Raw genomic sequence first — 21,526 nt, 5'->3', positions numbered from 1 at the left:
TAAAGGAATATTCCAGTTCCAAAATCCCAATGTATTCAGACTTACAAGCAGGAAATACTTCTCAATCACATAAGATGTGAGTTACAGTTTTCCTCTTGATAAAGGCAACTCCTACAGGTAGGCTCGTAATGACACCCATCATTGTAAGATATTGCTTTAAAGCCCAATGACCAATAAGAAGATAAAACCTTCCTAATTAGAGAAGCAAGTTTCTGAAAATTTTGAACCGAATGAAGAAAAAAACAAATTTTTTCCATTTTTTCTGAAAAAAAATGGAAAAGTTGATTTTTTATGAATCAAAATGAAGTTTAATAGTTAAATAACTTGGTACACATTCCTTGATCCACATTATTTCAGTCTTGTATAAAATGGTTTCAAGGTAACACAAAACACAGTTTCGATACAACATGATACATATTGACACAATTTATAATCTGTACATGAGTAATTAGTTTGAAAGATAAGAAAAAAAAATATTAATAAAAATGTCCCATATTGTGCAGTTTTGATACTACACAATAAGAATTAACCATGTTATATAATGATACCTGTATTCACTGTTAACATTATAGTTATTGCTCCGTGGTTTTTCATTTAAAATATTACTTACAGATATCTTCAAAGCTTTTAATGTTTTTTTTTATTATTATATCATTATTTTTCTTATGTATATTTTGTATTTGAATATTTCTATTTTTTTATTCATTTTTCTTTTCTCAGAAATGACCCTTGGCCAAATGACGACCATAAACCTATAACTAGATTTGTTAGTGTATCTTCTTTTGGTGGTCCTAAAAAGGTATGGCTTTTTGTTCTACTTTATTACAAAATCAATGAAAACCTAAAATAAACTATTAGAAAAAAAATACGTATAAAAGCATTATATGGGGAAAATGACTATTAAATAATGTTCATTTTTAATGTTATAATTTCCTTTACCCATTCGCGACGAACGACGCAAATATGCCTCAGTTCTTCAGATGCAAACAACGCTTAGAATGTAAACATAAACATGTTCTAGCTGTTGAAAAGAGAAATATGTACTTATTTTGAAGTGGTGATTTGTAGTTTCGATTATATTTTAGGATGGGATTTTATGAGATCCATTTGTATAGCTATGATTAAATGATCACATTATCTTTCTGAGGAGGAAATATTTAAAGTTATGAATGGGGTCCATCTATGGATCTTTCCAACGATGACAGTGAAACAACTATAAATTATTGGACTTGCTTTTTATAATTGTGCACTGAAAAAGGTGGCAAAAAAACGTAGAAGGAGATGTGTAGTTTGCTCAAAACACAGTAAAAGACATGACACTGTCTCAGGGTTCGTACTTCCTTAAAAAACCCTTAAGAAATCTTTATTTTCATCAAGCAAAATTAAGGTCCCTAAAAAACCCTTAAAAAGTCCTTAATTTTCTGAAAATTTCCTTAATTTTTTCAAAACTATATTAAGTTTGGTCCTCTTTTCTTAGTTTTTCTATTTTCTCCCTTGAAATCTTCATCCTCCTCGTTTTCTACCGAAAACGTATGTTTGGGAAACTGCCAACGATGTTAAACACAAAATAATATGCAAATATTTCAATCATTTTTAATGTTGGAAGGTTTTTTTCACCATAGGCTACTTTATATATCTGCTTATTTTATTCATTTTTTCAATAATATTTTTTTCTTAAATTTATTTTAGAAAAAATGCAAAACTCAGTCAAAAAATTTTTTGGCTAACTCCCACAGTCTCAGATTGTATTGAAACTTGGCATGGTTACTTTTTCTATGTATTTAAGAAAACCTTCAAAATATTTATGGTGAATCTCTAATGGTTTACGCTTTTGCAGCCTGTGAGTTTTATTGGAATTTCATGATTAAATGAAGCAATTTCAAGTAGTTATTTTGATCCTGAAATAGTGTAATGAAGTTTTTTTTAAACCTAATTATAAATTCCAATACAAGGGAAAAGGTTAACCAATTATTTATAATTATATTTATTTATTTATTTTCAATTCTCACTGTGAAAATATGTTCTACCAGATAAGGAAAACCTAGATTTTTTATTCTGTTGTAAATTTTTACTTTACAAATAAACCTAATTTTAAAATTTATTATCTAATTTTCTATACATTAAATTCAAATGTTTTTTGTTAAAAAGATATATTTTTCTCTAAAAAATATGAAAAATTGATATTATTTAGTGATACAGCCAAGACTGAATTCTAGCTCCCTCAACCCTTTATTTCAGGTTTTGGGAGGCTAAAAATTGCTGCCTCTCTTTCAAAATTTAAATTTATATTGAAATAAACAAAATTGCAAGGATTGCTGCAGTGCAGCAAATTTGTACAAAATGGGATGTTAGTAACAATAACAAATGCAAAGCAATAATAAACCATAGTTTAAATACCTTGAAATAAAAATTTTAGTTCTTTTTCTTCAGTTTCCCTCTCACTCCAATTAGGTATGCTAAAAAAATAATGCTTTAATATACGAATAATTTTCAACATTTATTCTCATTTTCCTGATTTTTTTTTTAATAACTGAAATTTGAGAAATAATTACAATGCTTTAAGAACAATATGTGTGGTGTATTGTATTAATCATTACCCAATTATTTCAAAGATAATTAATAGGGGAAAAGTTCGTATTATCTATGAATTTCGTAAATTGGCCATTTTTTGTTCAATTTCGGAATGCCATAGACCTCAAGGGCTGTTTTGATCTCATCCATTTTCTGCATGATTTAAATTTTTTTTTTTTTTTTGGATTTCCTCCCTTTTGATCTCGGACCACTCTCATCCCTGTGATGTATGACATTTTAAAATATAATTCACTGATAATGGGGCATCACAGTCAATTGCACCTTTTCCTGTAGTTTGCGAACAATGTTATGCATTTGTGTATGTGTATATAAATATGTATCAAGTACTTTACCCCCTGGGAAACTTTGAAATGGTGTGCCTAAAATTCTTATTATTTCCAATGAGTCCTTAAAAAGTCCTTAATTTTCACTTTTAAAATGAGTATAAACCCTGTGTCTATGGTTGCAAAATGTACAATGTCGGTCTCTGCATTGATCAATGCTTTGAGATTTTTTATACACCTTTAAAATATTAATTATTACAACATTCTTCAAGTGTTTCATAATGTTAAATGGAAATATTTTTGATATTTTTTCATATTTTGCATCAACATTTGCTGTTTGATTTAGGTATGCTCATAGCTGCCAACTTGTACGATTTAGCCATACATTGTAAGATTTTTGGACATTTTGTACGATTGTACAATCTTATGGCAGATTTGTAAGAGAACTGCACACTTCTTTATCGAATAACAGCATGGAGAACATTTTAATCTGTAAGAACTTACAGAAAAACTATTGTTTTGAAGAAGTTTTTGATATACGATATTTGAAAGCCGTGAAGTCGGCAACTTTTCAAAGTTTTAAGTTCAGAGAAATAAAAGTTTATTTATTTACTTATTTTTAAATTTGTTCATATTTTTTTTTTGCTTATAAAATCACAGATCAAGTAAAGCTAAGGATTTGAAAATATTATAATACTTTAAATTTTAATACTTTGCTTTATAATGGTCAAAAAAGTGTAGAAATATAGCCACTGTGTACTTTGTAAAATGTTTTATGTTGGCATGTTGGCAGCTATGTATGCTTTTATTATAGTAAAATACAATATGTTTGTATTTTTATTGATATATATCAATTATTTTAATTATTTTTTTGTTATGATTTAAGTTATGATAGCTTTAATCATATAAATAAAAGTAAAGTGTACATTTTATCCATTATTGTGTAATGCATACTTTCCGAAATTGCGTATTAGGCTAAGTGGAAGAAATTGCCCCACCAGTATGCACAGTCTGAGTGTAACAGCCTTAGGAAATAGCTGCTGTCCTGAGGGAGCGGTCTCTTGTGCAGGCTAGCATCATGAACGGGTTAAGGGGGAATGTGAGTACTTGATTCCTCAAGAGACTTATTCTCCCTTTGGAGTCTGAAAATTTTTAACATGCACAATACCATACCTGCCAAGTACTCCAGAACTTCCGGAGTTTCCCGGAAATTTCAATCAACCCAGGATTTTCTGTGTAAGTATCAGTTTACTCCGGAAAATCCCCTCCCCCCCAATGGCAAGTAAATCGAGTTACAGTTGCTCTTCCCCTGCAACAAGGAAGAAAAGTGCATTGGGCTTTATTTTTCCTCCCCTGATTTCTCCAGCAAATGAAGGTTCAAAGTTACTAAAGGGGGGGGAGGGGGAGGATGGCAAAAGGAGGAACTGCACTCTTACTACATCTCAATTGCATGCACCGACGAACTTTACGCCATATAGAAGGTTCGCGGCATCGGCAAAATGTGGATATATCCTCGTATACCAAGAACCTAAAAACACTCTTTGCTTCCAAAGAAAACACGGACATGGGAGTTTTCAAAGCTGAATCACTGTTTGCGATATTTTAGTAGAGTATAAGCTGACGCTATCTGCAGCAGATAATGCTGGCCCGCTCTGGCTGCATGCCGACACATGTTCCCAGATTAGGACATAGCTTCAAAATATTGGTGTGCTCGGACAAAAACGACAGAAACAATTAAGTCTCTTTCCAGCAAAAAAAAAAAAAAAAATGCAAGAAGATTTGTTCAGCGTTATAAAAAGTAAAAAATTCACGATCGTTACCTATGGAGGTAACTCTTTGTAACGAAAAGTCACATCCAATCGCCGTTACGTATTTTGAATAGACTACCGGCAAAGTTGAAATGACATTGCTTTCTCTTCCAAAGTTAGAGAAAGATGGTACAGGAGAAAATAGTTTTCTTCTGCTTTAGTTAAGAACTTCTAAAACATGATGTGCCATGGGCAAATTGTGTTGCGTTTTCTGTTGATAATGTGTCAGTTATGCTTGGCGAGCACAAGGGTATTGGATCCTCTATCAGTAAGGAAAATCCCAATGCAGTTATTCATAGCAATTACCTATGTACATAGGTTTTTACTTTTGATTGAACTTTTTGGTTTTATAAATTAAATGAATTGTCTAAAATTGGTTTTATACTATGAAAAAAGTATAAGCACATATAAAATACACTTGAGTTTAAAAAATGTGTTATTACTATACATATAAAAGTATTTCTTGAATGATAAATTAACAATTTGCTCCTGAAACGCTCCTGAAGTATTTGGCATTTGCTCCTGACTAGCTTGTTACAATTTTGGCAGGTCTGTAATATTAATACTGGTAACAGTATCAAGCTGAGGTGGTAGATTTATTTTGTCAAGAGTCTGAACACCTGTTTTGTGCATTTTTACTACACTGAAGTCCTGAAATTTTGAGTGCTTAATCTACTTTTATCCTTGATACATTCTAGCTTTTTTTAATGAGTTTTAGCTCAGTAACTTTTATGTACCACACATGCAAACTTTTGACAATACTTGGTGATGAAATTTTTTTCTTGGTTTTAGAAGCTCATTTTCTACTAGGTGAAGATTATTTTACGAAAAATATCTTTTACAAACATTTTTCAGAAAATGTTTGTAAAATTGAAAACTTAATAAAATATCTACTTGAAAGAGAATGATTGTTATTTTCATATTAGCCATTTATGTATTCCTTTCAATTACAATTATTCAAAATGATTTCCAAAGCATTAAATATAGTTCCTTAAATGTTATGGTTTCAGTGACTTAAAAATGAATCAGTAATTTCAAAAAAGGCATAAGTTCTATTCATTTCCATTGGACTTATGCCCTTTCTGAAATTGATTAATTTATTGTCTTAAGTTGAAAATAAAACGTTTTACTTTTTAGTGATATAATTTGTTTTCTTCCTAGTGGCTCTATGCATTCAACATTACACCTAAAAGCAGACCAGATCCCGATTCATTTGCTCCAGAACCAAGAGATACTACAGAGTGCCCATATCCCCCATTCAACAAAAAACCTGATGTTTGTTTGATTTGAAAATGATTTCTCAAAAATCGGTTTTTTAACTTTGTAGAAACTATTTTTTAAACTGTTTATCAGTAGTAATATGTATTACATTTCTGCTTCAGAAAATAAGTTGCTTTTTGCTAGAGCTTGATAAAATTTATTGTTTTTGCTGTTTGTTCACATTTACCAATTTATCAGTATACTTATTTATTATTTAAATGTATATAATAGGTTCTGTAAAAAGTAATTAAATTTTTTTGCAACACTGCACATGGCTGCAAGACTGTAGCCAGAAGTTAGGGGTCAAAACCCCTCAAAACACTTCTGCGAAAAATATAAGCTGAGTAAAAATTAAAATTATGTAATTTTTAATTCAAATTTTTAAGTGTATTAAATGTTTAATTGAAACTATCCTGAAATGTTCTAAAATATTCAAATTCTCATGAACTGCAGAGACTTTTCAGTTGTATACAGAAAATGAGAGGCATTTGTCTCTTTATCATCTTCACACTCTTTGCTTCCCTTTTTGCAGGTTAGTATTTTTGATGAGCACTAGCGCAGGGAGCAAAGGAAGTATGGGGGGAGGAGGGAGAAGAATCTTTGACTTTTATGCTAAGAAATAATACAAACCCTGATTGAAATGCAGCATTAATGGAACTACATTTCATTACATACCATGAGGGAAGTCCATACTGTTCTGTTGCTACGTAATTTCAATTATGGCCTAGTTTATACAGAAAACACTCTATGTACTATGTTCTTGTTTTTATAAATTTATCAAATTTAAATGAAGTGTGGGCACATTGAGGTACACGTTTAAAGTACTCTTTCTAAATCTTGATGATTATTGAAAATGTTTTTTGTAGTTTAAAAGACTGCATTAGATTATTCTTACCATTAATTACAGTGGTTAAATCTGTGACTTGTTTTCAACTAACTTTTGGCCTCTGAATCCAAAAATAATTGCAGTTTTTGTCTATCACATCAACTTTTCAAACTTTAGGATAACCTCAAAAGTCGTACAAATTAGGTAAACTACAGTAAAAACTTACTAAATGCACTGTTTACAATGAAAAATTTTATTCATTCAAAGGCTAAAATACTTACCGCAAGTAAAATTGTGTATTTATACATATTGAGGTAAAAATGTTCGCTTATAGCTTTTTCTGGAGTGTTTAATCTGTGGACATTCTCGCTTGATGCTCCAGCAACAGTCAGCCATCATATACGCATCCAATCTACCTTGATATCGTGTCACCATGACCTTCAAATCTTGGTGGAATCGCTCCCAGTTCATCACTGACTGCACCAAGATTTTTCACTAAGTTATCAAGATGGCTATGTAAAAAATGCAATTGGATGCTCATGTGGGAACGAAGCATTTTGAAGCTCTCCACAAGTTGTTGGACAATGGGACCCATGGTTTAAAAGGGCCTAACCGCCTAAGAAATTGACAATAAAGTTGAATAAAATCTAGCACTAAGACTTATCAACATTGTGAATGTATTGTTACAAATCCTGTAAATAGTAATTATTGTAGTAACGTAACCTGTAAATAGTTTCCCGTAATGAATATACAACCCCTTTTCATATGGCTAAAGTATACGACCCCCCCTATTTCCTTTTTGTTCATTGATAAAATTTGATAACGGTCTACTATTTTCCAGAAGCGTGTGGAATATTTGAGAGATTTCTTTCGATGTTTATAAAGGCGTCCTGCGTGATAAAAAGTGAGTTTCGATTGAGATTTCGAACGGAGAGCGTATTTGCTCTGTTTATAGCGAGGCATTTCGCTGTGTTGTTTTCGTATTTGGAAGTAAATACGTGTGTAACCGTTAAGTTTACGGTGTTGAGTGATATTTGCTTAATTGCTGATGATTAATTTAGCAGTTAACGATTTCTCCTGTACATAGTGTAAATAAAGCTCCTATGTTTTTATCAAGAACTGTGTCTTCATTTCAAGAAAGTGGAAGTCGCACCGAATCCGTTACAATTTGGCGCCCAACGTGGGGCTTCTTCTGGACTTTCTTGGAGTAAGTGTGACTTTGGACATTTTTTCATAAAGACTTTTTTTGAATTAGGACTTTATTTTTATGGTGATTACTCGCGCAATGGATGAACAATTAAAACAACTTCTTGACTCAATCAACTCTGTAAAAAATGATATGGCGACTAACCAAGAACAATTAAAAAATGAATTGGCGACTAACCAAGAACAGTTAAAAAATGAATTGGCGACTAACCAAGAACAGTTAAATAGTGATTTGACTGCAAGTTTTACTGCAAATCAAGAACAATTAAAAAATGATATGGCGGCTAATCAAGAACAATTAAAAAATGACATTGCGGCTAATCAAGAACAATTGAAAAGTGATTTAATGGTGCTGAAAAATGATTTAGCTTCTAACCAAGAGGAAATTAAAAACGACCTTACTTCGGTAAAGACTGTGATGGAAAATAAATTTAATGAGATAGAGCATCGAGTTGATGCTATTGAAGGAAAGTTTGAAGCAGTTGAAGGCCGATTCATCGCAGTGGAAAATAAAATCGAAGAGAAATTTGAAGAAAAATTGAGTACCGTTGAAGGCCGATGCAATGCTGTAGAAAATAAATTGGAAGAAGAAGATAGAAAATTTCATCAACTTAAAGAAGACATCTTTAAAGACCTGGAAAGGAGATTGGCGACCGCGGAAAGCTGCTCTGTACAGTTTGGCGCTGCCACATCGGTTGCTCGACCGTCCATTAAACTTGCCACATATGATGGGAAAACTTCGTGGCAGGTTTACAAAACTCAATTCATGATAGTGGCGGAAGCGAACGGATGGGACTCTGCTACCAAGGCCTGCCATCTTGCAGCATCCCTGAGAGGTGACGCAGCGGACATTCTTCAGACCCTTCCGGACGGCCAGCGCCTGGATTTCGCCGCTCTCACATCTGCGTTGGAGCTTCGCTTCCGTGAGAAGTGCCAGAAAGATTTCGGCCGACTCCAGTTGAAGTCCCATTTCCAGAAAACCGGGGAAACCCTGCAAGAGCTTGCGGCGGACATCGAGAGGCTGTTTCATCTTGCGTTTTGCGACTGCCCTGTGGATGTTCGAGACAACTTGGCACTCAACTACTTCATCGACGGAGTTCGGAATCCTGAAATCCAGAAAGCTCTACGGATGGCGGATGTCAAAGACCTGAATTCTGCTGTTGCGTATGCGATGAGATACGAGGCCGCCCAAGAAGCAACCCGTGTGGATCGCCATCTAATCCGGACTCAGGAAGCTGATGAGCCTGATTCCAGGTCGTCCCACATCGCTGAACTTGAGAGACAACTCGGTGACTTGGCAAGACATCTGAGCAGCATAACAGCCCAAAAGGAACAAGAGCAGAAGTGCTGGAAATGCGGTAGTGAAGGACACCTGCGAAGGAGTTGTCCGGCTTGCCAAGCTACGCGAGGGAAGGAAATCACCACCACCAGAGCTCTGCAGATTTCCTCTTCTAGTAGTGGCAGTGATGGACTTTTCATTTACGCACATGTAAATGGGAACCCCTGCAGACTGATTGTCGACACTGGAGCCAATGTGACAATCATTAGGACAGATGTGGCTCGTGAATTTGGATTGAAACTGCTGTGGACATCGCCACGCATAAGTCTCCAGACTGTGACAGGTGACAAAATCAAGATTGATGGTAAAGTGGACTTGGAAATAGTGTTTGGGAATGCCACCTACCATCATACGGCATTCGTTGAGGATATCACGGACCCCTTCATTCTCGGATTGGACTTTTTAAAGAAATACGACTTCACCCTTGACTTCAAGACTAATGAACTGCACTCGATCAGAGAAGACATAGCCATCTTCAACGTTGAAAATGATGTAAAATTCGCTCATCAAATAATAGCCCAAACAGATTTTTCGATTCCCTCAAGGTCAGAATCATTAATACCTGGCTCCATTGAAGAAACCAATAGTTTTCGATTTGGACTCATTGAATACCCTAACCTAAGCAATAGCCTAAAAGGAGTGCTGGTAGCATCTGCGCTTGTGGACCTTTCTAAGGATGTAATTCCTGTGAGAGTCGCCAACGTGAGTGAAAGGCCAAGGAATATCCGGAAAGGTGAAGTGTTAGCAACTTGTACTCCAGTAAACTGCATCATTAGAAGAATCAATTCCCCTGAGACTGTGTCTTCTGAGTCCTTGACATCGAAGTTAATTGAGAGTGCGCCGTTATCGAATGATCAAAGAACTGCTGCGGAACAGTTGGTGGACGACTTCAAGCATCTGTTTTCATCTACATCGGAGGATGTGGGCCGGACGAATTTAACGCAGAATAGGATCTACACTGGAGAACACCCCCCTATTAAACAGCATCCAAGAGGACTACCGTTTGCCAAGAAGGAAGAGGTTGAGACCCTCCTGAAAGAAATGCAGGAGAATGATGTCATCGAACCCTCGTCCAGTCCTTGGGCCTCTCCCATCGTCTTGGTCCGAAAGAAAGATGGCTCCACTAGATTTTGTGTCGATTACCGACGGCTGAATGAAATCACCAAGAAAGACAGTTACCCTCTTCCACGGATAGACGACACCTTGGACACTCTTTTCGGACACAAGTGGTTTTCGACCCTGGAATTGAAGAGCGGCTACTGGCAGGTTGAGATACACCCTGATGACCGAGAGAAGACATCGTTTACAACTGGACAAGGCTTATGGCAATTTAAAGTGATGCCCTTCGACCTCTGCAATGCACCAGCTACGTTCGAGCGTCTTATGGAGACAGTGTTAAGAGGACTTTCCTACGAATCCTGTCTAGTCTACGTAGACGATATCATCATCGTGGGACGCAGTTTCGAAGAACATCTGGCAAATCTTAGGAAGGTGCTGAAAAAGCTTAAGGAAGCCGATCTGAAGTTAAGCCCGTCCAAATGTAATTTGTTCCGCCGGGAAGTGAACTACCTTGGTCACATCATCTCTTCTGAAGGTGTACAAACCGATCCAGAAAAGGTATCTGCGGTCAAGAGTTGGAGTCGTCCCGAAGACATCCATCAGCTGCGAAGTTTCCTGGGGCTCTGCACGTACTACAGGAAGTTTGTAAAGGGTTTTTCCAACATTGCACGACCTTTGCATAAGCTGACGGAGAGCAAGCAAAAGTTTGAATGGTCCAAAGAATGCGAAGATGCATTTCTACGACTGAAGGAGGCTTTAACATCAACGCCTATCCTCGCCTATCCTCAGCCTGAAAAATCCTTCATCCTGGACACTGATGCGAGCCACGAAGGCATCGGAGCTGTTTTATCCCAAGAAATTGACGGCAATGAACATGTCATCGCTTACTGGAGCAAATGCTTATCAAAGTCGGAGCGAAATTACTGCGTCACCAGAAAGGAGTTACTGGCCATAGTGAAAGCTGTAGAACACTTCCATCATTACCTCTACGGCCGAAAATTTCTGCTTCGGACAGATCATGCCTCGTTAACTTGGCTTTTGAACTTCAAGAATCCAGAAGGCCTGATAGCCAGGTGGATACAGCGGCTCCAGGAATATGACATGGGGATCAAGCACCGAAAAGGGTTGTCTCACGGTAATGCAGACGCTTTATCAAGGAGACCCTGTCCTGAGAACTGCAATTATTGTTCCCGAATCGAGAAACAGTATGGAACGACTAGCCTTACTGCCAGCAGGTGACAGTGACTTCAACGTCATCAGAACCTGATCCATGGAGTGACGACCAAGTTCGAAAAGATCAACTTGAAGACCCCGACATAAAACCAATTTTGGAGTTCATGGAAAGTGACAGTCGGCGCCCTAGCTGGCAGGACGTTTCCATCTTCAGCCCTGCAACAAAAAGATTCTGGGCTTTATGGAACTCACTCCATTTACGGAACGGCGTGCTACACCGGAAATGGGAATCTGACGACGGCAAAATATCTAGGTGGCAGTTACTACTTCCCCGATCAAGGATTTCAGACGTTCTGAAAGAAATACATAGTAGTGCAACTGGAGGACATTTTGGTGTCTTGAAAACCCTCAATAAAGTTCGGGAGCGCTTCTTCTGGAGCAAGGCGAAGGATGACGTGGAGAAGTGGTGCCATTCTTGTGACGCCTGTGCTGCTCGTAAAGGACCGAAGAAAAGAAGCAGAGGGAAGCTACATCTGTACAACGTTGGAGCTCCTTTCGAACGAATTGGGATCGACATCCTGGGTCCTCTACCAAGAACTGCTGATGGGAACAAATACATTCTTGTTTCCATCGACTATTTCACCAAATGGCCCGAAGCGTATCCCATACCAGATCAAGAAGCTACCACCGTAGCAGAGACTCTAGTCCAACATTGGATCTCGAGATATGGAACACCTTTGCAGATTCATTCCGATCAAGGGAAGAATTTCATCTCTGCTGTGTTTAAGGGCCTATGTCAAATTTTCGGAATTGAGAAAACTAGGACAACACCACTACACCCACAATCGGACGGCATGGTGGAGAGATTTAACCGCACAATCCTGAATAATCTCTCGCTTATGGTATCCAGAAATAAACAGGATTGGGACAAGAAGCTACCTTTGTTCCTGCTGGCCTACCGCAGTGCTATCCACAAGACTACCGGATATGCCCCATCTCAGATGCTCTTCGGACGAGAGCTTCGGCTACCTTGTGATCTCGTCTTCGGTCGTCCTCCGGATGCGCCATCATCGCCTGAGGAGTACATCCAGGATCTCCAGGCCCGGTTGGAAGACGTTCATAACTTCGCACGAGAGCGAATCAACATTGCGGCGGAGAAGATGAAGACCCGATACGACACTAGGTCTACTGGACATGAATTCAACGAAGGCGACAAGGTTTGGTTATGGAATCCCATCCGACGGAAAGGTCTGTCACCCAAATTGCAGTCGCATTGGGATGGACCCTACAAAGTCCTTAACAGACTAAATGACGTCGTAGTGAGGATCCAAAAATCACCTAATGCAAAACCTAGGGTTGTACATTATGATCGGTTAGCCCCATACTATGGCCATAGTTCATGAGTATTACGTAAACAACCATGGTTGATAACATAAAAGTTGTAGATAATTTTTTTGCTTTTAATGTTTAGTAATATTTCTTGTTATTATTGTGTTTTCTATGCATTATTGGTTATTATTTAATGTGTGTATTTGTGAACTTGTGATAGAAGTTTGCACCCTTTTTGGGAATTGTACTGCCCGGGACGGGTTATTATTGTGTTTCCTATGCATTATTGGTTATTATTTAATGTGTGTATTTGTGAACTTGTGATAGAAGTTTGCACCCTTTTTGGGAATTGTACTGCCCGGGACGTGCAGTCCTTAGGAAGGGGGCAATGTTACAAATCCTGTAAATAGTAATTATTGTAGTAACGTAACCTGTAAATAGTTTCCCGTAATGAATATACAACCCCTTTTCATATGGCTAAAGTATACGACCCCCCTATTTCCTTTTTGTTCATTAATAAAATTTGATAACGGTCTACTATTTTCCAGAAGCGTGTGGAATATTTGAGAGATTTCTTTCGATGTTTATAAAGGCGTCCTGCGTGATAAAAAGTTGAGTTTCGATTGAGATTTCGAACGGAGAGCGTATTTGCTCTGTTTATAGCGAGGCATTTCGCTGTGTTGTTTTCGTATTTGGAAGTAAATACGTGTGTAACCGTTAAGTTTACGGTGTTGAGTGATATTTGCTTAATTGCTGATGATTAATTTAGCAGTTGTTAACGATTTCTCCTGTACATAGTGTAAATAAAGTTCCTGTGTTTTTATCAAGAACTGTGTCTTCATTTCAAGGAAGTGGAAGTCGCACCGAATCCGTTACAGTATATTGCTGACCTCTGGGGAAGGGCCCTACAGGTATTGTTGCAGGGGGGTTCAAAATTTATAGATCCTGGCCTTGATCCATGTTCAATTCCACAGAGAGTTATCACATTCTCTTAAGTTATAGAGAAAAAAACTTGACGTGGTAGAAGAAAACTAAATACACTTTTGAAATCAGCATGCCTAATTAACTATAAAACAGTTAGCTCAAAAACCAAACCCAACAAAAATTATTTTACAAATTGTTCCCCATTGTTATAATTCATTTTAATATGTATTGATGGGACAAGAGCATTTTAGTAATGATGAGAATATAACTATTACTTTATTAAATGAAGAATGGGGTTAGTTATCAACCAGACAAATAATGAGTTCGTTTGTGAAAAAATAGTGTGCTATGAATTAACATGCAACAAATTTAAACCTTGCAAAAATAAAGAGCTTATTGTGTCTTGGAACTCTGTGACATCATTTTTTCAAATATATTTGTGCTCATTTATAGCGAAGTTGTATAGCTATTAATGCAGCAAATTTATGTTGATTATGTAGTAGTTTCAATTTCCCTTGTTTTCAACAGGAAAGTTCATAATAAATTTCATTTCTAGCAAAGTCGGATTTTTTTTTTGATATAATAATGGGTCGCTATGTTCGGAGAAAGCATGAATATAGCAGTATTCCAGGAAAACCCAGGTTTAATTTTGGAAAAAACTGTTTGATGTTCACATTGTTTCATGTTTTGCTTTGTATTAATCATTAAGTTTTTATAGAAGAATTACAGTTGTAACAAAATTGACATTCAATCCCTGCAGTTTCTTTATAAAGGGGCATGAATGTACTTAGTAAATAATATTTTCTGTGTTAGATGTAAGATCAATTTGATGGCACCTTCAATTTATGTAATGTTTGATCCCAAATGAAATGTTTAGTTCCTTTTGTCAGAACTATTGGTTTTCCTACCAAAATACAAAAGCTTTCTCTAGACTGAACTCTGTGTCATTGCCTCAGAGCAACAGTAAGACATCTAATCCCAAGAATAACACTAAGATATCTTACTGTTGCTCTGAGGTGATGATATGCAAAGAAATTAGAGCAAATTGTCACTAAAACTATGATGATGTTTGACTATGACTGAACTTACCTACTGAACTATGAGAAAGTTTTTGAAAGACATCATTTAGGAATTGTCTTTTCATATTGAGAGAATTTTTTGTTGTTTTTCATGAAACTTCATTGATTAATTGCCTTGAAATATTACTATTTACATTGCAGCATCATTTTTCATATTTCAAACATGACTCTGGATATGCGAAACATGGTAGAAGCTCAGCCTCTGAAATGGAATCAAGACCTAAAAAACAGAAAGGTATTATGTTTATTTTATGAAAATTTTAAGGAGAAATTTTCTTTTGCACTCATACACACACATTAAGTATTGAATGATTTCTTAGCCACAGAGTCAACATTTTAATAAGTGCAGCATCACACTTTGGAATTGTGAGGAAAGCTTCTCAAAGACATGTCACATAATAGCAAGGAAATTTCTTTCTTTGTTGTGCATTAGTTTGTTGGCGATTATATATGGTAGCTATGCAATTTTAATCATGCTGCTGTTCAAAATCATCTTAGGATTTAATTGCAGCGTTATCTATTTGTTGTGTAGGTATAAAGAGGCACACATTAAGAGTGCAATCATCATAACCAGAGGTTAATGTACAATATTTTTAACGTAACAATGTCTGCTGCATGATAGTACATGAACAACTAACTGGAAAAGAAAATTTTTTGCTTGATCCAAGTTGATTTCTAAAAGTAGTTTTAGATAAAGACTTTTTACAATTAGGCATTGAACTTATATACTGACAGCTATAATCTTAAAATTATGGTATCTTATTTATGCTACAGTAGTGGGCAAAATTGTGGAAGTCTTTTGAAAAAAGTTGATTTTAGTGGTTTGATGTTTAATGACGCCACTTTTTTTTGCACCAATACAGTAAAACATGTTTAACAAGAAAAGTTGAAAAATTAGTCAATGTTGGATGATATAGCTGGTGAACAGTATAGTGTATAATTTAATACAAATCTTTTGACATGAAAAGTTGTTTTGGTCACTTAAGCTTCGTTTTAAACGTTTTCCACTGTACTATAAAATAATATATAATTGGAAAATAAATTTAATCAAGATTTTAAAGCAATATTATTCAAGAATTGTTTTTAATAGCACAGCATGTTTAAAGAAAAAAGGTGTTATACATAGAAAAAATAGTTCCCATCTCAGTCTTCCTGACTAAGGACTCTGGTTTGCTAGGCAGATGTTCCGGTTAGGTAGCCAGCTGAAGGCGGAACCCGCAGGGTTTAGTTCCCAAGCATGCTTGGTGCTCATTTTATTGGCCCACTGAAGGGATGAATGGCTGAGTCGACTATGCCCGACCTGCTCGTGGGAGCGCGAAGAACTACCACTGTGCCACTGGGCTTCATTTTTCACTAGTCAGCCTCGTTTAAAACGAATATCAATGGTTCCGACATGCCTTATTCGATTAAGCGGGATATTCGATTATGCGGGAAACCAAGAAATGTATTTTAAAAGTATTTTGCTGGTATTATATTTATTACTACTATGATAAATGGTAAATGGTTCTTTGTTCCTTAAATATACACATGAATTTCACCAAAATTAAAATACTAAATGTTTTTATGTAAATGATAAAATAATTACATGTACAATATTTGTGAATGCATAAAAAAAATTATATTTACTTAGTTTTATTTCTTCTTAAAGAACTCTTCCTAAATTTTATTAGCATTTTGGTTTATTCTCAAAACCAGCATTTGGAAATCCCAAATTCTTTCTCAATTATCTGTCTGTGTTTTCCTATTTTTAATTGTGTCTAAAACTTTTAACTGATCACATAACCTTACGTCTTTCCTTTTTGCGCGAAATCTTCTTTTCCTTTTTCCTTACTGCGCAATCAGTCCAAAGCAGAGCAGAAAATCAACAATTAACAAATTTTGGAAAAAGCCTTTGCATATTCTCCAGCTATAAAACATCAAACTAAGTCTAACAATGTAATTGACAACTGTCTCCTCCAAGAGCAAGAACTAAATATCCCTGGGAACTACTTTTCAATACAGAAAGGAGCCGAGTTCCTTGAGACATTTGACGGGACAGGATCAGATCCAATCAAAGCAACATTTTAATTTCCACTCACTGCATGTGGTCCAATTCCCCAAACACCCAACCCCTGAAGCATTTTACAGCCTGAGATACAATTACAACTAGAAGCCAACTGGGATGGCTGTTAGCCCCTCTTTTGTGCTTTGTTACAAGTGACCTTTTACTTTCAAGGGGTGAACTGGGGTTTCTTCCCAAGAAATAGATGGAAAATTTGACTTGAAATGAAAGTTTTGCTCTAGAAACTTTGAATATGTTTGTGATTAAGTGGAGTATGGATGGAAATAAATTTCTTAAAGGGAGGAACTTAACATTATTGCTGTTACCCGATTAAGTGATGACAACTGTACCAATTAATTCTTAGTTGGCTAATCTTTAACCTTAATTACAACTTAACAGTGTTTTCCCATGGAGTGTACTGCATTCTTTAGATCTGCAGCTGCTATAACATGAAACCAAGCTTGAATTATTGCTTCTGATAATTGGGTTTTATTGCTGGGTTACTTTGTCTAACAAGCTTCTTTAGCAGACGCCATAAAGTTTTGATTGGATTAAGTTCTGAGCTATTCCCAGGCCATTCCAGCAGTGTAATATGATTACCTTGAAACCATTTCTTGCACACACCAGCATGACATAGTGCTAAATCCTGTTGAAATATAAATGCTTCATTATCTTAGAAAAGTTCACGTGGAGAAGGCATCAGCTTGGGCCCAAGTATTTTATTATGTATATTGCATCATTTGTATTCCTACCTACCACACCAATTCTGTCCACATCACTTGATTTCATGCAACTACAAGTTATAATGCTTACTGGGTGTTTCACGGAAGGTATAATGCACTCAGGATGGACTTCTCCTATTCTTCTCTGTACGTATTTTATGTCATCACTACCAAATAGGAAGATTTTGGTCCAATCACTCCAAATTACCCTGTCCCATTGCTCTGCTGTCCGGTTAACATGAGCTTTAGCACAGTTTAATCCTTTGAACTTTTGTTTCAGAGTAAGAAATAGCTTTTTTCATGAAATTCTAGCATTTAGGCCAAATTCATGCAGTCTGCGCCAAACAGTCCTTGCATACACTATCGTATTGCATTACATCATTTCACCTTGTATACCCCAAAATGATTTTTTTAATGTCATCTAGGCACAGTCCTTTAATTCTCCTATCATCACTAGCTGTTGTTCACCTTTTTCTGCCTTTACCAGTTTGGTTTTCTATGACTGAGTCTCCTTATACCTCTTAAAATTTAGAAATGCAACCTTTGGTTAAGTTTCCCCCAGTATTTTTAAAAATTTGTTCATATATAATATGAACAAATATTATATATGTTCCTTATTTAACTAATATTACTGTTTTACATTACTTCCTAAGTGACCAGTCAACTCTTTGTTGTGCCATATCTTTAGTTTTATATTGACTATTTTTAAATTTGTGATTCCAAAGCTCACTAGTAAATCAAAAGGCACCAAACAAAAAATCAAATTACGTAACACAGTGATAAATGTCCTGTTATTTAGCTTTTGACTTATTGTCAGAACAAGATGTCATCTAATTAGCAACACACTCCTGCTCATCGTCTACATTCAAACGAAGGAAAGCTACTGTCTATAAATGTAAGTTAGTTGTGCTTCTTTTTTTTTTTTTGTTTATTTTGCTGTAATACAGATAATTGAACAAACATTATTGCTTCACAATCTTGATTAAATTGCCTTTCTAATGATACCTAACTTTATAGTATTGGTGCAGAAAAAAGTGGTGTTATTAAACATTAAACCACTAAAATCAACTTTTTTCTAAAGGTTTTCACAATTTTGTCCACAACTGTAATAGGTGTTTTTTTTTTTTTTTTTTTTCTAGACAGGATTCATAATGTCTATGCATTTGACTCATTGCGTTGTCAGGTTTTGTACATAGCACAAAAATAAAAATAGCACCATATAACACTGAGTTATTATTTCATTTCAAAATTAAAAAAAAATCATTTAAATAGTTGCAAGTATTTGCAATGTTTAGATATAGGGTTGTTCTTTAATGATGTCACACTTTAAAGGAGGAAATGGATTCATGGATTTGTGATACGGGGGTGGTAAAGAGTAGCAAGAAGTGTGACATCAAAGTTTTTGTAATTGTCTAAGCATTTTAAAGCAGAAGATTGAAATTTTTCATGTTTTTTATCTTAAATTCCAGTTCAATATCTTAAATATGTAAAAAGATAACATCAAACTAATGAGCCAAATTTGAATAAGTCTTGATAGGGGATGAATCGTTATGGATCATTTGCAAATGATCTGTTTTTATCATGAGTTACACAAAAGGCAAGTGTTGCAAATTTGGGAACGACCACGTATACTTTATCGCCTATCCAAGGATTATTGAAATTCTGCTCATTAGATTGCTAATATCTTTTTAAATTTTTAAGATATTAAATTGGAATTTTATTATGAGTTAGGACATCTTGTTGTGTTTTAAATAATGAAAGTTATCATTTGTTATCTTTTACGCATGCACAGTGAAAGTTTAATTGCTTTATCCATTCATATTTCATCAAATTTTCAGTATTTTAAATTCAAATTTTAGTATTATGTTTCTCCTGCATATTGTCAAATACTCCTCACCCCTGGGGGGGGGGGTACATCAGGGGGTTACTCTTGTAGTTTAAATATTGTTCTATTTTCTTTATATAAATCTTGTAGCTTAAATATTGTTGTATTTTCTTTATATAAAACTTGTGTTTTTCGTTTGTAAAAGGTTCAATGTTCTTATTTCTTGCCATGCTGATATTCTGGACTTTCAGTACCCCTATGGCTAGTTTTGTGAGATGTCGGGGACTAGTGCTGCTTTTTTAGGCAATTTTGCCAGCAGCACTCACGAAACATCTCGTGGTTTTTCCCTACCCTTGATGAGGCCCCAGGGTATTTTGGGATTTTTTCATTTTTTTTCGTTCTTTTAAAAGAATTTTTTCTTTCTTGTTCAATCCTTATATTGCTATCACACACACACACACACACACACACACACACACACATATATATATATATATATATATATATATATATATATATATATATATATATATATATTAGGGTGATCCTTATTTTTGAAGTTGCAGATATTTTACGCGACGTCCCCTGAATTTGCTCCATTATACAAATAAATGATCCTTGCAAAATTTTAAGTCAATCCTTAAATACTAACACGTGCCCCTAGGGCCCCCTTCTTTGAGTTTCTGTTAGGCAATTCAAACTGATAGCTCAATCAAAACCCGAAGTTCAAACAACTAAAAGCAGGTTTTAAGCTATCAAACCTAACTAAAAATTTGTGGAATGATCTGCTCGGGAAGAAAGGACATATAGACACATATTTAACAATTAAATAATCATTTTATTAAACAATAAATATGTCAAAACATGGAAATAATAACAAGTGTTAATAAAATTCACATTCCCCAACAATTGAATAAAAAAATCCCCCCAAAAATATCAGTAGGAAATATTTCTTAAAAATAGTATCGTTTAAAGTTCCAGTAAAATTTATATGACTAGATTAATATAAGTACAACCTTGAGTCCAATGCCATAAGCAGAATAGTTCATACGAACGAGTTAAAAAGTTCATACCAAACAAGCTATTCCTTCCTTAAAAGTTCGCACAACATGTGAGGGCGCGATCCACCAATTTGGATCCCATATCAAAATTGTCCGTGACCAGTCCATGCCACCATGCTGAATTCAGAAAAGAAACCTGTCCTCCTGGACAACAGGAACCATCCATCCATCTAATGGACATCCAATCCAGCTCTCGAGCGTGGACCTTCCATGGTCCTGTTTGTTAGGCCTTTTCACAGCAAAAAAACAACAACTTGATTTAAACTCTCAATTTTAGAGAGAAAATCCCTCACTTAAAAACTCATCTCAAGGCAACAACTGGAACATGCTCGCATTTCTGGCTGGGTTCAACGAAAAAACATCCTACATCTTTCAAAAAGAATCCACTATACAACGTGGAACTCCAGAGCACACAGCTCCCAGGCACCATCTCAGCACCTCAGAAAAACATCGGACTGCAGTCACAACATAGTAAAACAAGAGGTGAAACAATAAGAGAATGATTGATTGAGAGTTCACACTTAAATAGCATTCCCTATCTCCCTACGCGATGGCGTGACGTATATCAAAAAGCATGCATAAATTACATTGAGGAAACAACTCAACACAGTTTACAGTTTAAAACTAAATTCTTTAAAATTGTTTCCCACATGCATACAGCAAGAATCTACTCAACATCTTTCCTATGACTTCACATCATCGTGGCGGGTCAACAAACGCATGCTACACATGCAGGGAATATTAGCTCTGGGGCGGTAAAATAATTCAAGCGCCGGTAAAATAATGGGATGACATTCTAAGTTCGAAAAAAGAAGGAAGTAAGTTCTGGAAACTTTTCTAATCCTTCTAAAACTTTAGGAATTTCTCCAAGAAAAAAAAAATGGCTCTAGGCCAACAAGTTCCCCCCTCTTGGAGACAATTCATTAAGACACTTAAAAACATTTCGAACAACAATTCTATAAACACATTGAAAACATTATTCAAACACTTTTAAATCAATACTTATATTCTTATATTTT

General features: G+C 35.5%; 1 protein-coding gene across 1 annotated transcript in view; it reads left to right on the top strand.

The window, feature by feature from the left end:
- Window positions 1-21,526, top strand: part of LOC129218198 (CWF19-like protein 1) — a gene marked incomplete in the record, with an annotated part of 185,432 nt that overhangs the window by 70,400 nt on the left and 93,506 nt on the right. Inside the window, 3 exon segments of the mRNA XM_054852413.1 lie at window positions 721-799; window positions 5,825-5,938; window positions 15,000-15,093. Coding sequence (XP_054708388.1) covers window positions 721-799; window positions 5,825-5,938; window positions 15,000-15,093 — 287 coding nt within the window.

The sequence above is a fragment of the Uloborus diversus genome, chromosome 3, assembly GCF_026930045.1.
Source record: "Uloborus diversus isolate 005 chromosome 3, Udiv.v.3.1, whole genome shotgun sequence".
Taxonomy (NCBI): Eukaryota; Metazoa; Arthropoda; class Arachnida; order Araneae; family Uloboridae; genus Uloborus; species Uloborus diversus.
This window is presented reverse-complemented; position numbering and strand designations above follow the sequence as displayed.